This window comes from Salmo salar, chromosome 13, assembly GCF_965601325.2.
Source record: "Salmo salar chromosome 13, fSalSal1, whole genome shotgun sequence".
Classification (NCBI taxonomy): Eukaryota; Metazoa; Chordata; class Actinopteri; order Salmoniformes; family Salmonidae; genus Salmo; species Salmo salar.
The window spans coordinates 112,283,611-112,300,877 of NC_138303.1; the positions used below are offsets into that span (position 1 = coordinate 112,283,611).

Genomic DNA, 17,267 nt, shown 5'->3' on the forward strand with positions numbered 1-17,267 from the left:
CCATGTGTTTTTTTTTGTTGTTTTTTTTTAACCAATGACGGAGTAGATGAATGAGTAAAAAATAAAAGTGTGTTTTTACCTTCCTCTCCTCCAGCATCCTGTTGAGGGAGACCAGTATCTGTTGGAACGACGGTCTCTCGTAGGGCTTTTCTCTCCAGCACTGCCGCATCAGGTCATACCTGGACACAACACAGGAGAGGGGTGGAATACGGATTTAATACATACCGCAAATAACCTTAAATCTGATTTGAACTTATTTTTTATGTTTTTAAAGCTGTATCCTTATCATTCTGTTTCCTTCATGCCCGTCTCTGTATCCTGCCCGTCTCTGTATCCTGCCCGTCTCTGTATCCTGCCCGTCTCTGTATCCTGCCCGTCTCTGTATCCTGCCCGTCTCTGTATCCTGCCCGTCTCTGTATCCTGCCCGTCTCTATATTCTCTGATGTCTACCGTCAGTCTTCAGCAGATGCCTGATTAGACTACCATCTCCAGACTACTTACACCTCATCGTCACAGTTGAGTGGTTTTTCCAGCCGGTAGCTCTGAGGGAGTTTCTCATACAGCTCTGCACACGTCATCCCACAGTACGGAGTACCTCCTGATACACAGGTTAACACAAAATACACTGTACATGATAAGACGCACACACAGTAATGTACACACACTGGACGTATCAGGCTGTGTTTCAAATCCATTGTCAATATTGTAGATTATTATCCTGGATGCAAACCTAATTAACCTGGATATTAACCTGGATATTAACCCAATTAACCTGGATATTAACCCAATTATCCTGAATTCAAACCCAATTATCCTGGATGCAAACCCAATTATCCTGGATGCAAACCCAATTATCCTGGATATAACCCTAATTATCCTGGATATAACCCTAATTATCCTGGATATAACCCTAACTATCCTGGATATAAACCTAATTATCTTGGATATAAACCTAATTATCCTGGATATAAACCTAATTATCTTGGATACAAACCTAAACTGACGATCTCCCAGAGAAGTACACCATAAGACCATCTGGAGAGAGAAGGTGAAGAGAGAGAAGAAAGAGAGAGAGAGAAAAGGCGAGAGGTGATAGAGAGAGAGAAGAGGAGAGAGGTGATAGAGAGAGACAAGAGGAGAGAGGTGAAAGTGATGAAATCAGTTTACACATTCAGTCTCTAGAGTGTAAATGTATTTTAAAGTTCATTGTGCAGCTGTCACTACCAGTGTTGAGATGATAGTTTCGGTACTTTGGAACTGGAATATAAAGTTCTGTATGAAACAGTTTTAACGTATACAAAGACCTTCATCACTGTACTGAGAGCTTTGCCATTTCTAAAAGGACGTATTTTGGTGTTTTTGGAGCCTTTTTTCATGATTTTTCGAGGATGAGGAAGTGATTTTCTGTTTAGGGTAAGTTTCACAAAAACTAGTGAAATCACAAAAAGGTGTCATTCCATTTCCATAAAAAAAAAAAAAAATTAAATTGAGATTTGGTTGTTAAAAATATAAAAAAACTTGTCGTTTGAAAGATGCAGTACTCACACGTCACTGTTGGTGGTGTAGACACTGTAGTTCAGTGATTCTATGGCCATCCACCTGACAGGTAACCGTCCCTGTGAATCACACACAGTAAAGATGTCTTTGTCAACAAAGTTTCAGCAGCAATAAAGTAATAATAATAATAATAATAATAATAAAATAATAATTTTAATAAAGTAAAAATATGTTTTGATGTGTTCTGTGACCATGTGAATAACCCCTATGATGTAACTGGAATGATGAGATAGATGTTCTTCTTCTTCTCTGTTTTCTGTTTTAGTATTTCGCTGCCGTACTGTGTTCCATCTTGTCCAGCCATCTTGTCTCAAGACAGGATCACAATGGAAATCAGTCCCAGACTTTATTATGTTTTATCCTCCATGATTTTATTCATGTGCATGTATGGCTTTTTCAAGTTTTATGTGTGCGCGTGTTTTCTTTTTTTTAAATGGTTGAATTAATAAAGTAAACTAAACCAAAGCTAATAAGAGTGGGGACAGTGGGCAGCCCTGGCGTGTCCCTCTCCCCAACTGGAAGGTAGGCTTCTGTTTGTGACTACGGTGGCCTGAGAGGATCATATGATTTAATAGTATAAAAACCCTTGGTGATTTATGTTGACATTAAGTTTGTCAGCTTCAGAGACTCTTACCATCGTCTTCTTCACATAGACCTCCTGACCTCTGGACAGACCAAAGTCGGCTATCTTGGCCACAAAGTTCTCTCCCACAAGGATGTTTCTGGCTGCCAGGTCTCTGTGGATAAACTAGAAATCACGAGAGCTGGTCAGAATATACAACTCACAAGAATACATCCTACAGTATGTGCAACGTTTACGGGATGTTAAGACTAAAAGCGCACTCTTGTCTCTGGGATCTGAAACATAAAAAAGGCACTGACTTAGCCTGGTCCCAGATCAGTTTGGGCTTTACCCAACCTGGTCCCAGATCAGTTTGGGCTGTACCCAACCTGGTCCCAGATCAGTTTGGGCTGTACCCAACCTGGTCCCAGATCAGTTACGGCTGTACCTAGCCTGGTCCCAGATCAGTTTGGGCTGTACCTAGCCTGGTCCCAGATCAGTTTGGGCTGTACCTAGCCTGGTCCCAGATCAGTTACGGCTGTACCTAGCCTGGTCCCAGATCAGTTACGGCTGTACCTAGCCTGGTCCCAGATCAGTTTGGTCTATGCCTCTGGCCACGTCTGCAGTACTGACCTGTTTCTGAGCCAGGTAGTCCATGCCCCGGGCCACGTCTGCAGTACTGACCTGTTTCTGAGCCAGGTAGTCCATGCCCCGGGCCACGTCTGCAGTACTGACCTGTTTCTGAGCCAGGTAGTCCATGCCCCGGGCCACGTCTTCAGTACTGACCTGTTTCTGAGCCAGGTAGTCCATGCCCCGGGCCACGTCTGCAGTACTGACCTGTTTCTGAGCCAGGTAGTCCATGCCCCGGGCCACGTCTTCAGTACTGACCTGTTTCTGAGCCAGGTAGTCCATGCCCCGGGCCACGTCTGCAGTACTGACCTGTTTCTGAGCCAGGTAGTCCATGCCCCGGGCCACGTCTGCAGTACTGACCTGTTTCTGAGCCAGGTAGTCCATGCCCCGGGCCACGTCTTCAGTACTGACCTGTTTCTGAGCCAGGTAGTCCATGCCTCGGGCCACGTCTGCAGCAAAGTGGAGCAGCTGTTGAGAGGTGAGGGTGGAGGCGGTGCTGTTAGCGATAGCGAAGGCCGGGTCAGTCTCCAACACTCTGCTCTTCCTCAGGAAGTCCAACAGGTTGCCGTGAGGGGCGAACTCTATGGCCAGGTACAGATAGCCTGGAGACATGGTAGAAAAACCTGGTTAATAATATCATATACCACTTTACTCTATGGCTAGTTACAGATACCCTGATGAGAGGTAACAGAGAGAAGCGGGTAACATTATAGCTCCTTAGCATTCATTGTATGCATTGTTAATGTGGAAAGTAACAGTGTCCATATTTCTTTGAATCCTTCCAATAAACTGTCATCTGTTTGACTGTGACTTTGTCTTTTAAATGGAATGCTTGACCTTCATTACTCTTCTTCTAATAATATTACCACAGAACATGCCCAGAACAGCCCAGTAAAACCCATCTGATCAACAGCCCAGTAAAACCCATCTGATCAACAGCCCAGTAAAACCCATCTGATCCACAGCCCAGTAAAACCCATCTGATCCACAGCCCAGTAAAACCCATCTGATCAACAGTAAAACCCATCTGATCAACAGCCCAGTAAAACCCATCTGATCAACAGTAAAACCCATCTGATCAACAGTAAAACCCATCTGATCAACAGCCCAGTAAAACCCATCTGATCAACAGTAAAACCCATCTGATCAACAGCCCAGTAAAACCCATCTGATCAACAGCCCAGTAAAACCCATCTGATCAACAGCCCAGTAAAACCCATCTGATCAACAGCCCAGTAAAACCCATCTGATCAACAGTAAAACCCATCTGATCAACAGTAAAACCCATCTGATCAACAGTAAAACCCATCTGATCAACAGTAAAACCCATCTGATCTCTGATCAACAGTAAAACCCATCTGATCTCTGATCAACAGTAAAACCCATCTGATCTCTGATCAACAGTAAAACCCATCTGATCTCTGATCAACAGTAAAACCCATCTGAGAGATGTTTGTATTGTACCTCTGTGTTCACAGGCTCCCAGTAGATTGATGATGTTAGGGTGGTGTCCTAGTTTACACAGCACCTCCAGCTCCCCTGCAAAGTCCCTGTGGTCGTCTTTAGAGGCATACTCTGTGGGACACACACAAATCACTGACTGTGCCTTTAAGTCTCAGAAATATACCCAAGGTTGTGTCTTCTAGGATCGTTATGGATAGGGAGACATCCAATCGATTCTGTCACGTCCTGACCAGTAGAGGGTGTAGTTGGGTCAGGACGTGGCAGAAGAGAAGTGTGTAGGTTGGTTTGTTTGGTTTATTTTGGCCGTGTGGCTTCCAATCAGGCACAGCCGTTGAGGGTTATTGCCGATTGGGAGTCACACATAAGTAGCCGACTTTTCCTTTGGGGTTTGTGGGTAATTGTTCTTGTTACTGTGTTAAACGTGACAGGACTGTTTTGGTTGTCTGTTTATTGTTTTGTATTGTATAGTGTCCGTTTGATCATTAAATATATGATGAACACTAACTCCGCCTGCATTTTGTTCCACTCTCTCTAAAGACAACCGATACAGATTCATTCAGTGATTCATTAATTCGGGAATTACCCAATCCATTTCAGTCCATTCAAACGTCCGTCCGTCCGTCCGTCTATCCATTCTAGGAGCACAACCTCACCTTTCATTCGTTTAATAGCAGCGTCCATCCTCAGCCCGTCCTTCTTGATGCGAGCTTTGATCACCTGGCCAAAGTTTCCCTCTCCGATGACGTCCTGGAACTTGATGTCGCTCCACTCCAGGGTGGGGTAGGCCACGGACTTCTCTGGGTTCTTATGTTTCTTATTGGGCAGGTTGAGAGAGCCAGAACTGAACTGGACCACTGGCTCCTCTCTCTACACGTGGAAAAGAAAATCTGTGATTGTTTTTCTAGAAATGTCATAATTTGTGATCATTCAGATATCTGTGTTTATAGTATGTACAGTACGAGCAACGCTAGAGAGAGATGTAGAATAGAATAGGATCTAATACTTCATTGCCCTCAATAGTGAACTTTATCTTGCACAATTGAAAAGCTTTCTGAAACAATGTGAGAGTTAGTCAGGCCAACCCAACTTACCAGTATGTTCTGAAAAGCCTGAGAGTCAAAGACAACTTTGTTTGATTGCCCCAAGGGGGTATAAATCAAGTTGTATTGATCTGAACTCACCACTATATTCTGGAAGGCCTGGACCATGCGTCGCTGGACGGTGGCTCTCTTCAGCTGCAGGACGATACAGAAGGCCACCAGGATGGTGATGCAGGTCATGCCAGCTGAACCCAGGATGGCATAGAACAGCATGTTACCCTCGCTGCCAAGGCCAGCCAGACCTGGAGGAGGAGGAGGAGGAAGAGGAGGAGGAGGAGGAGGAGGAGGAGGAGGAAGAGGAGGTGGAATATGTTTCAGACGTAGTGTACGCACATCCAATAACTTGGCTTAACGCTTCCTGTGGGTTAAGCATGATGAAGACATTTGGGTCAAAACGTTGCACAATAAACTGCGGGAGCATTCATCAGTGTGTATCTGGGAGGGAAATATGTTGGCTATAGTTACCCACAATACATCACACCAGTAAGTTAGTTACCCACAATACATCACACCAGTAAGTTGGAAACGTTACTACATAGTCCCCAGTAGTTATGTCACATTGAGTGGATTGTAGTCTTAGTCCCCAGTATTTATTTACATTTACGTCACTTAGCAGACGCTCTTATCCAGAGCGACTTACAAATTGGTGGATTCACCTTATGATATCCAGTGGAACAACCACTTTACAATAGTACAGCTATATCTTTTCTTTTTTTGGGGGGGGTTAGAAGGATTACTTTATCCTATCCCAGGTATTCCTTAAAGAGGTGGGGTTTCAGGTGTCTCCGGAAGGTGGTGATTGACTCCGCTGTCCTGGCGTCGTGAGGGAGCTTGTTCCACCATTGGGGTGCCAGAGCAGCGAACAGTTTTGACTGGGCTGAGCGGGAACTGTGCTTCCTCAGAGGTAGGGGAGCCAGCAGTTATGTCACATTGAGTTGGTTGTAAACCAAACCTTACATTTGCCAGCTACTTGATTTATTACATGTTGTCTGTCACAAGACACTTAGTGGGGGTTGGTTGGTAATCTGAACTAAGCAGGGGGTGGATGGTGGAGCGAGGGTTTGTAGGGTAATTTATGGGAGCACTCTTGCAGGGGGTCATGGGGGGATAGAGTGAGAGTTTGGGTCATGTCGTTGTGACCATGTCTCCTGTGGTGTTATGGTACAGATGGGGATATGAGGTTTTGTGTGATGTACTGTGGGTAACTAACTTACTGCTATGATGTACTGTGAGTAACTAACTTACTGGTGTGATGTATTGTGGGTAGCTAATTTACTGGTGTGATGTATTGTGGGTAGCTAATTTACTGGTGTGATGTATTGTGGGTAGCTAATTTACTGGTGTGATGTATTGTGGGTAGCTAACTTACTGGTGTGATGTATTGTGGGTAACTAACTTACTGGTGTGATGTATTGTGGGTAACTAACTTACTGGTGTGATGTATTGTGGGTAACTAACTTACAGGATATTTCCTGTGATGTTTTGTGGGTAACTAACTTACTGGTGTGATGTATTGTGGGTAACTAACTTACTGGTGTGATGTATTGTGGGTAACTAACTTACGAGAGCTCTCCTGCAGCGTCATGGTCCGGAGGGGGATCTGAGGTTTCTCTAGACTCTCTCCCATGTTGTTCTTGGACCAGAACACCACCACATACGGAGTGTCAGGTTTCAGACCACGCAGCTGGAACTGCATCTGATTGGCTACCTGACCCTGTAGCCCCTCCGCCTGCTGAGGAACGTTGATCTCTGCCAGCTGGCTGTAGTCAGCCAGGGTGTTGTCTTGGAAACGCAGCATCACCTAAGGAGCACAATGGAAAGAAGGTCGCAGGTTTATTTTTTTTGTGCTAATTCCTTGTGAATTGTTTAGAAAGTGTTCAATGTTGTCTCTTTGGTTGGAGCGGCTTAATATGTATTTTAATTAGCAAATCAATTCAGATAATCAATCAATGAATGACCTTGGAGATGGAGTGACCCTCGGCCAGAGACCAGGTAATGATGGCTGAGGTGTCTGTTATGTTGCAGCTCCTGATGGAGGATGGAGCCGGGGGCAACTCTGACAGAACAGACAGGTGTAAGAGTAGGTCACTTTGAGGGAAGTTGAAGAAATGAAAGCTGTTCTAGTTGTGTATATACACAGTAGGATTTTTTTTTTTTTGTTATGTAGAAGACATCTGTATCACCATAGTAACCCTGTAGCAAACTGGAGACACAGGGACAAAACAATACATTGTTTTTTTTTTTTTAAATGAAAATAGCAAACAAGTAAACTAAATCACTGTAGTCAATAAGATCAGAATCTCTGGTGTTCATTTTTCTTTTCATTTGGCAGATCATCTTCCACCGGTCCTAAACCTGATCAAGTGTGTTTTTTTTTTTTTTTTTTTTTTTTTTGTCATTACCATTACTGAGCGTCCATGCAGAGACTGGCTGGCTGTGTTGTCCCACTGACATCGTCATTAACCTCACCCTACACTCATACTTGTGTCTGGGCTTCAAGTCTGGCAACTTGAGACCAGTGGAGTTGGATGGTAGCTGGTAGGTCTTAACGGTCCCAGGGTCCGAGCTCTGAACGCACTCCACCTGGTAATAGAATAATATCATAGAATCACTGTTATTTCAGAGCCTGGTGAAGTGGTGCTGACACGGTCTTACGACACACAAAATAAATACACACTAAATGTACATACTGTAACAGAATGCAACTTACAGTGAGTGTATACATTTTAAATGTATGTAACCCAGGTGGGTATTGAACCCTTAACCCTTGGCATTGCTAACACTACACTCTTACCAACTGAGCCACACAGAAGACACTTACCTGGTAGGTCCAGTCCTCTGTAACCGACCCAGGCCCTGTCGCACGGTCCCAGGACAGACCCAGGGAGGTCTGGGATACAGGAACCAGCCTCACCCCCGAGGGGAGCGGGAGGTCTGGAGGGAGGAGGGAGGGAGTTGTTGAGGTAATTTAACCCTGATACATGGCTGTCTAACGGTCATAGGAGTCTACAGCCATGTCTCAGGGTTATAGGTCATTGGGAGACTTGGATCCCCGCCATAGGTCAGTTGATTTAGTAGTGAAATGCCTTGGGCAACCAGTCTAAAATCTCATTGTTTATGGGGTTAGCTATGTAACTCAGAGGCTAGCGGTAAATCAAGTTCCTGTAAGGCCTCCATGTCTCATTTGTTAGGTCAAGATCAGAGGAAAATGCCTTGTGTCCATAGAGATACATCTGGATTTTGTAGCTCAACGCTTACACTATATATACAAAAGTATGTGGACACCTCCAAATTACTGATTCAGCTATTTCAGCCACACCCGTGCTGAAATCGAGCACACATCCATGCAATCTCCATAGACAAACATTGTCAGTAGAATGGCCTTACTGAAGAGCTCAGTGACTTTCAACGTATCACCGTCATAGGATGCCACCTTTCCAACAAATCAGTTCGTCAAATTTCTGCCCTGTTAGAGCTGCCCCCCGGTTAACTTTAAGTGCTGTTATTGTGAAGTGGAAACGTCTAGGAGCAACAACGGCTCAGCCGGTGAAGTGGTAGGCCACACAGTAACGGGACCGCCGAATGCTGAAACGTGTTTAACACGCAAAAAGATTGTATGTCCTCAGTTGCAACAGTCACTACTGAGTTCCAAGCTGCCTCTGGAAGCAACGTCAGCACAATAACTGTTCATTGGGAGCTTCATGAAAATGGGTTTCTATGGCCGAGCAGCAGCACACAAGCCTAAGATCACCATGTGCAATGCCAAGCGTCGGCCGGAGTGGTGTAAAGCTCTCCGCCATTGGACTCTGGAGCAGTGGAAACGTGTTCTCTGGAGTGATGAATCACGCTTCACCATCTGGCAGTCCGACGGACGAATCTGGGTTTGGTGGATGCAGGAGAACACTACCTGCCCTAATGCATAGTGCCAACTGTAAAGTTTGGTGGAGGAGGAATAATGGTCTGGGGCTGTTTTTTTATGGTTCGGGCCCCTTAATTCCAGTGAAGGGAAATCTTAATGCTATAGCATACAATGACTATGGTTGACAATGGTTCTTACCACAGAACTAGAATGTTAGTTCATTATAATTTTATGGATTGTATGGATCTATGGTTCTCACCAAGCATCTGTGTGGAGAAGCTGGCCTCTGGACCTGGAAACCCCGCCCCACCGGCACCATGGCGACTCAACTGGATGAAGGTGGTGTAGTGGGTCATCGGAGACAGGTTCTCTAGCTTCACTACTGGGCCAACCACTGAGAGAGAGAGAGAGAGGTGGGGAGAGAGGGAAATAGAAGGGGGGAGAGAGGGAAATAGAAGGGGGGAGAGAGGGAAATAGAGAGAGAGAGAGAGAGAGAGAGAGAGAGAGAGAGAGAGAGAGAGAGAGAGAGAGGAGAGAGAGAGAGAGAGAGAGAGAGAGAGAGAGAGAGAGAGAAATAGAGGGAGGGAGAGAGAGGGGCAGGGAGAGAGAGTCATCACTTACATCCCTCAATGACTCCATATGATGCTGTTGCCAATAGTTTCTACATACAAAGAAAACGTACATGGAACCAATGATGGTAGTTTCCAACACACAATAGCACGCAAGATGATATCATTCTAATTGTTCAGTACAGTCATGATGACAAGTGGGATTCATTTCAGGAAACATTTACTGAAGCTCACAGGAATGTAATATCTCTGTCACACTTCATGGATAACGTTTAGCAAATCATTATCCTTCCTTTGAGACCAGAGACCATCAGAGTAGAAGAGCTGATCTAATATAATCCTATTCATTATAAAGGCCTGTTCATGTATTTGCTCTCGTACTCTGAGGAACGGAGCCATGGGAGTACTGAACGTCAATAAAGAGTTAACGTCTGTAGTGTATTGCAGTTCCCAAACCTTTTCTTAATTTGTTAAGGAACTCAGTCTGCCTTTTAAACCTACTCTTGATAGTTGTAATAGTAGAATGCACAAGGTGTAATTTCTATATTGGGTATCAATCACATTTATTTATAAAAACCTTTCTTACATCAGCAGATGTCACAAAGTGCTGTACAGAAACCCAGCCTAAAACCCCAAACAGCAAGCAATGCAGGTGTAGAAGCACGGTGGCTAGGAAATACTCCCTAGAAAGGCCAGAACCTAGGAAGAAACCTAGAGAGGAACCAGGCTATGAGGGGTGGCCAGTCCTCTTCTGGCTGTGCCGGGTGGAGATTAGAAACCTAGAGAGGAACCAGGCTATGAGGGGTGGCCAGTCCTCTTCTGGCTGTGCTGGGTGGAGATTATAACAGAACATGGCCAAGATGTTCAAATGTTCATAAATGACCAGCAGGGTCAAATAATAATAATCACAGTGGTTGTCGAGGGTGCAGCAGGTCAGCACCTCAGGAGTAAATGTCAGTTAGCATTTCATAGCCAGTTAGCTTTTCATAGCCTTTTCATAGCCAGTTAGCTTTTCACAGCCAGTTAGCTTTTCATAGCCTTTTCACAGCCAGTTAGCTTTTCATAGCCTTTTCATAGCCAGTTCGCTTTTCATAGCCTTTTCACAGCCAGTTCGCTTTTCACAGCCAGTTAGCCTTTCACAGCCAGTTAGCCATCTCATAGCCATCTCATAGCCATCTCATAGCCATCTCATAGCCATCTCATAGCCATCTCATAGCCATCTCATAGCCATCTCATAGCCATCTCATAGCCATCTCATAGCCAGTTAGCTTTTCACAGACAGTTAGCTTTCCATAGCCTTTTCACAGCCAGTTAGCTTTTCACAGCCAGTTAGCTTTCCATAGCCTTTTCATAGCCTTTTCACAGCCAGTTAGCTTTTCACAGCCAGTTAGCTTTCCATAGCCTTTTCATAGCCTTTTCATAGCCTTTTCACAGCCAGTTAGCTTTTCACAGCCATAGTGCATCATCAGTTCCTTTTGTCATGTTAGTCATTTCATACCTTAGAGAGATATTTACAACTTGTCAAAAATGTCCAGATCAACTAGCCCATGGATATTGTTGTCATTCAAATGTTATATTTGTATTTATTTCACCTTTATTTAACCAGGTAGGCCAGTTGAGAACAAGTTCACATTTACAATAAAGCAAAGCAGTGCGACACAAACAACAAAACAGAGTTACGCATGGAATAAACAAACGTACAGTCAATAACACATTAGAAAAGTGTGTGCAAATTAAGTAAGATTAGGGAGGTAAGGCAATAAATAGGCCGTAGTGGTGAAGTAATGACAATTTAGCATTTAAAACACTGGAGTGATAGATGTGCAGAAGATGAATGTGCAAGTAGAGATACTGGGGTGCAAAGGAGCAAAAAAATAAATAACAATATGGGGATGAGGTAGTTGGATGGGCTGTTTACAGATGGGCTGTGTACATGTGCAATGATCTATGAGCTGCTCTGACAGCTGATGCTTAAAGCTAGTGAGGGAGATATGTCTCCAGCTTCAGTGATTTTTGCAGTTCATTTCAGTCATTGGCAGCAGAGAACTGGAAGGAAAGGCGGCCAAATGAGGAGTTGGCTTTGGGGGTGACAAGTGAAATATACCTGCTGGAGCGCGTGCTAATGGTGGGTGCTGCTATGGTGACCAGTGAGCTGAGATAAGGCGGGGCTTTACTTAGCAAAGTCTTATAGATGACCTGAAAGCCAGTGGGTTTGGCGACGAATATGAAGCGAGGGCCAACCAACGAGAGTCTACAGGTCGCAGTGGTGGGTAGTATTCTTGGCCTTGGAAACGAAACAGATGGCACTGTGATAGACTGCATCCAATTTGCTGAGTAGAGTGTTGGAGGCTATTTTGTAAATGACAACAGGCCCTCCGATTTGACACAATGAACTCTGTCTGAGAAGTAGTTGGTGAACCAGGCGAGGCAGTCATTTGAGAAGCCAAGGCTGTTGAGTCTGCTGATAAGAATGTGGTGATTGACAGAGTTGAAAGCCTTGGCCAGTTTGATGAAGACGGCAGCACAGTATTGTTTTTTATCGATGGCGGTTATGATATCGTTAAGGACCTTGAGCGTGGCTGAGGTGCACCCATGACCAGCTCGGAAACCAGATTGCATAGCGGAGAAGGTACGGTGGGATTCGAAATGGTCGGTGATCTGTTTCTTAACTTGGCTTTCGAAGACCTTAGAAAGGCAGGGTAGGATAGATATAGGTCTGTAACAGTTTGGGTCTAAAGTGTCTCTCCCTTTGAAGAGGGGGATGACCGCGGCAGCTTTCCAGTCTTTTGGGATCTCAGACAATATGAAAGAGAGGTTGAACAGGCTAGTAATAGGGGTTGCAACAATTGCGGTGATCATTTTAGTAAGAGAGGGTCTAGATTGTCTAGCCCGGCTGATTTGTAGGGGTCCAGATTTTGCAGCTCTTTCAGAACATCAGCTGACTGGATTTGGGAGAAGGAGAAGTGGGGAAGGCTTGGGCGAGTAGCTGTGGGGGTGCAGGGCTGTTGACCGGGGTAGGGGTAGCCAGGTGGAAAGCATGGCCAGCCGTAGAAAAATGCTTATTGAAATTCGCGATTATCATAGATTTATCGGTGGTGACAGTGTTTCCTAGCCTCAGTGCAGTGGGCAGCTGGGAGGAGATGCTCTTATTCTCCATGGACTTTACAGTGTCGCAGAACATTTTGGAGTTTGTGCTACGGGATGCACATTTCTGTTTGAAAAAGCTAGCCTTTGCTTTCCTAACTGCCTGTTTGGTTCCTAACTTCCCTGAAAAGTTGCATATCACGGGGGCTATTCGATGCTAATGCAGTACGCCACAGGATGTTTTTGTGCTGGTCAAGGGCAGTCAGGTCTGGAGTGAACCAAGGGCTATATCTGTTCCTGGTTTTACATTTTTTGAATGGGGTATGCTTATTTAAGATGGTGAGGAAGGCACTTTTAAAGAATCGCCAGGCATCCTCTACTGACGGAGTGAGGTCAATATCTTTCCAGGATACCTGGGCCAGGTCGATTAGAAAGGCCTGTTCGCTGAAGTGTTTCAGGGAGCGTTTGACAGTGATGAGTGGAGGTCGTTTGACCGCGGAACCATTACGGATGTAGGCAATGAGGCAGTGATCACTGAGATCCTGGTTGAAGACAGCAAAGGTGTATTTAGAGGGCAAGTTGGTCAGGATGATATCTATGAGGGTGCCGGGGTGTTAAGCATATCCCAGTTTAGGTCACCTAACAATACAAACTCTGAAGATAAATGGGGGGGCAATTATTTCACATATGGTGTCCAGGGCACAGCTGGGGGCTGAGGCAGGTCTGTAACAAGCGGCAACAGTGAGAGACTTATTTCCGGAAAGGTGGATTTTTAAAAGTAGAAGCTTGAACTGTTTGGGCACAGACCTGGATAGTAAGACAGAACTCTGCAGGCCATCTCTGCAGTAGATTGCAACACCGGCCCCTTTGGCAGTTTTATCTTGCCAGAAAATGTTATAGTTGGGGATGGAAATTTCTGAATTCAGACATGGCTAAGACATCAGGGTTGGCGGAGTGTGCTAAAGCAGTGAATAAAACAAACTTAGGGAGGAGGCTTCTGATGTTAACATGCATGAAACCAAGGCTATTACGGTTACAGAAGTCAACAAATGATAGCGCCTGGGGAATAGGAGTGGAACTGGGGGCTACAGGGCCTGGGTTAACCTCTACATCACCAGACGAACAGAGGAGGAGGAGGATAAGGGTACGGCTAAAGGCTATAAGAACTGTCTAGTACGTTGGGGACAGAGAATAAAAGGAGCAGATTTCTGGGCGCAGTGGAACAGATTCAAGGTATCACATGAATGCACATTAGACATGGCAAGCTTTAAACCGGCAAAATTCTCTCCGCCAACAAGAGTGGTGTGAACAATGTGTCATGAACAGTGCTTGTGCCCATACAAATACAACCGCGGGGGGGGGGGGGGGGGGGGGGGCGTGCGATGTTCCCCAATACTGGAGTAAAACTGTTTGGGAACTCCTGGTGTACAGTACAGGTAAGAGTTCATGTCTGTGGTGTACAGTACAGGTAAGAGTTCATGTCTGTTGTGTACAGTACAGGTAAGTGTTCATGTCTGTGGTGTACAGTACAGGTAAGTGTTCATGTCTGTGGTGTACAGTACAGGTAAGAGTTCATGTCTGTGGTGTACAGTACAGGTAAGAGTTCATGTCTGTGGTGTACAGTACAGGTAAGAGTTCATGTCTGTGGTGTACAGTACAGGTAAGAGTTCATGTCTGTTGTGTACAGTACAGGTAAGTGTTCATGTCTGTGGTGTACAGTACAGGTAAGTGTTCATGTCTGTGGTGTACAGTACAGGTAAGAGTTCATGTCTGTGGTGTACAGTACAGGTAAGTGTTCATGTCTGTGGTGTACAGTACAGGTAAGAGTTCATGTCTGTGGTGTACAGTACAGGTAAGAGTTCATGTCTGTGGTGTACAGTACAGGTAAGAGTTCATGTCTGTATTATACAGTACAGGTAAGAGTTCATGTCTGTGGTGTACAGTACAGGTAAGAGTTCATGTTTGTGGTGTACAGTACAGGTAAGAGTTCATGTCTGTGGTGTACAGTACAGGTAAGAGTTCATGTCTGTGGTGTACAGTACAGGTAAGAGTTCATGTCTGTGGTGTACAGTACCTTCAACGGTCTTCCATACAGAGGTATTGACCTGCTTGTAGATGACCTTGACAGAGGTCACCGGTCCGTCTCCTGTATACGGCTCCTTGTTGACCAACACAACCAGGTGGTACGGACCACTACTGTTCAACATGGGAGGATACTGGGGCATCGGAGGGACTGAGAGAAAGAGAGAAGAGAAGTGTTCAAATCCACATTCACAAAATGGAAAACATTTTCAAGAAAAAGACGACGAAGAGGAAGGAGGAAACGAAGAGGAAGGAGGAGGCAAAGAGGAAGAGGAAGGAGGAGACAAAGAGGAAGAGGAAGGAGGAGACAAAGAGGAAGAGGAAGGAGGAGACAAAGAGGAAGAGGAAGGAGGAGACAAAGAGGAAGAGGAAGGAGGAGACAAAGAGGAAGAGGAAGGAGGAGACAAAGAGGAAGAGGAAGGAGGAGACAAAGAGGAAGAGGAAGGAGGAGGCAAAGAGGAAGAGGAAGGAGGAGGCAAAGACGAAGAGGAAGGAGGAGGCAAAGACGAAGAGGAAGGAGGAGGCAAAGACGAAGAGGAAGGAGGAGGCAAAGACGAAGAGGAAGGAGGAGGCAAAGACGAAGAGGAAGGAGGAGGCAAAGACGAAGAGGAAGGAGGAGGCAAAGACGAAGAGGAAGGAGGAGACAAAGACGAAGAGGAAGGAGGAGACAAAGACGAAGAGGAAGGAGGAGACAAAGACGAAGAGGAAGGAGGAGACAAAGACGAAGAGGAAGGAGGAGACAAAGACGAAGAGGAAGGAGGAGGCAAAGACGAAGAGGAAGGAGGAGGCAAAGACGAAGAGGAAGGAGGAGACAAAGACGAAGAGGAAGGAGGAGACAAAGACGAAGAGGAAGGAGGAGACAAAGACGAAGAGGAAGGAGGAGGCAAAGAGGAAGAGGAAGGAGGAGACAAAGACGAAGAGGAAGGAGGAGACAAAGACGAAGAGGAAGGAGGAGGCAAAGACGAAGAGGAAGGAGGAGGCAAAGACGAAGAGGAAGGAGGAGACAAAGACGAAGAGGAAGGAGGAGACAAAGACGAAGAGGAAGGAGGAGACAAAGACGAAGAGGAAGGAGGAGACAAAGAGGAAGGAGGAGGCAAAGACGAAGGAGGTTTTCTCCTACCTTTGACGTTGACCATGAACTCTCTCTCTGCCTGCCCAGCTGTAGTGTTCACCTGACAGATCCAACACCCGGTATCCCTCTCAGTGATGTTATCCACCGTGAACTTAGACGTGGTCTGGTCATTCACCATATCAGTGTCAAATGCCTAGGGAAAACATGAATCCAACCATACAAATAGAAACACTTATTAGTGCTGTGAATTAAGCATTTGATAAGAAGAAATGGCTAATCGTATTGATTGCTAATCGTGGTGATTGCTAATGCTAATTATTTTTGAATTATCAAATAAACTTCCATTTACATTAAGAAGCACATACTTAATATTCAATTTGATCATTTCTCTGCTACTTACATAGCTTAGTCCCAAATCCATTCGTGCTGTCTTGACACCGGAAGTGTCTATGACCAGGAGTTGACAAGACAGCACAAACAGACGTGGGACCAGATTAACACTTACATATATTTTGATTTTGCCTGGTTTGAGTAGGTTGATCTCACTGTGTAGAGGAGCTGGTTGGCCCGTGGCGCTACAGTTGACCATGTACTGAACCCCAGCATTCAACTCTGTATCCATGAGATTACTGACTACGACAGGTGCCCTGTCTAAAGGAAAAACATCCTCGTCAAAAACAATATACCGGATACTTCAATTCAGGGGGAACAGTAACAGCATGACACATATCTTTAAATATGATAGTGGAGAGTTTGTGGAGCTTATTAAGTCGCTAAGTTTTAACCTTCTTTCTCACAGCGGGAACCGTGTCGTCCCACACATACACAGCCACGGAACCGGTCGCAATGTCCCTTGTTTCCACATTCACACGTCAGCCTGCAGTCTGCTCCATAGAACCCCGGAGAACAAGCTGGAGAAAACGGGGACAAACCCAGAAATACAAAAACCACTGTAGTTTAGCAAATAAGAAAGACGATCGACTATTATAACCCCGACCAGATAAGATACCATACTTTATGATAGCCTGGTCCCAGATCTGATTTTGCCAAACTTATACTTTATGATAGCCTGGTCACAGATCTCTTACCGTCATTGATGATAATGACAACCATAGGAACATAAATGAGAATGATAGCATAAACTGATTTGGGACCACCAGATCACAACTTAATTTTCCATTTTTTATAAACATATCAATGTACAGTATATCAGTGTAGAGACTGTAACCTGCCCAGGGACTGCGGTTGAAAATTAGCCGGCTGGCTAAAACCGTCACTTTTACTGAAA

The 17,267-nt window shown here is 45.0% G+C and overlaps 1 protein-coding gene across 1 annotated transcript in view; it reads right to left on the reverse strand.

The window, feature by feature from the left end:
- Positions 1 to 17,267, reverse strand: part of LOC106568558 (TEK tyrosine kinase, endothelial) — a 64,166-nt gene that overhangs the window by 873 nt on the left and 46,026 nt on the right. Inside the window, exons 8-25 of the mRNA XM_045692673.2 lie at positions 16,765 to 16,890; positions 16,485 to 16,630; positions 16,028 to 16,172; positions 14,900 to 15,058; positions 9,432 to 9,566; positions 8,135 to 8,247; positions 7,716 to 7,896; positions 7,272 to 7,369; positions 6,877 to 7,114; positions 5,395 to 5,555; positions 4,867 to 5,080; positions 4,214 to 4,324; positions 3,161 to 3,351; positions 2,192 to 2,305; positions 1,546 to 1,616; positions 995 to 1,035; positions 502 to 598; positions 80 to 179 (exon numbers count right to left, since the gene is read on the reverse strand). Of these exons, the coding sequence (XP_045548629.1) occupies positions 80 to 179; positions 502 to 598; positions 995 to 1,035; positions 1,546 to 1,616; positions 2,192 to 2,305; positions 3,161 to 3,351; positions 4,214 to 4,324; positions 4,867 to 5,080; positions 5,395 to 5,555; positions 6,877 to 7,114; positions 7,272 to 7,369; positions 7,716 to 7,896; positions 8,135 to 8,247; positions 9,432 to 9,566; positions 14,900 to 15,058; positions 16,028 to 16,172; positions 16,485 to 16,630; positions 16,765 to 16,890 (2,441 nt within the window). The remainder of the gene's footprint in view (positions 1 to 79; positions 180 to 501; positions 599 to 994; positions 1,036 to 1,545; positions 1,617 to 2,191; positions 2,306 to 3,160; positions 3,352 to 4,213; positions 4,325 to 4,866; positions 5,081 to 5,394; positions 5,556 to 6,876; positions 7,115 to 7,271; positions 7,370 to 7,715; positions 7,897 to 8,134; positions 8,248 to 9,431; positions 9,567 to 14,899; positions 15,059 to 16,027; positions 16,173 to 16,484; positions 16,631 to 16,764; positions 16,891 to 17,267) is intronic.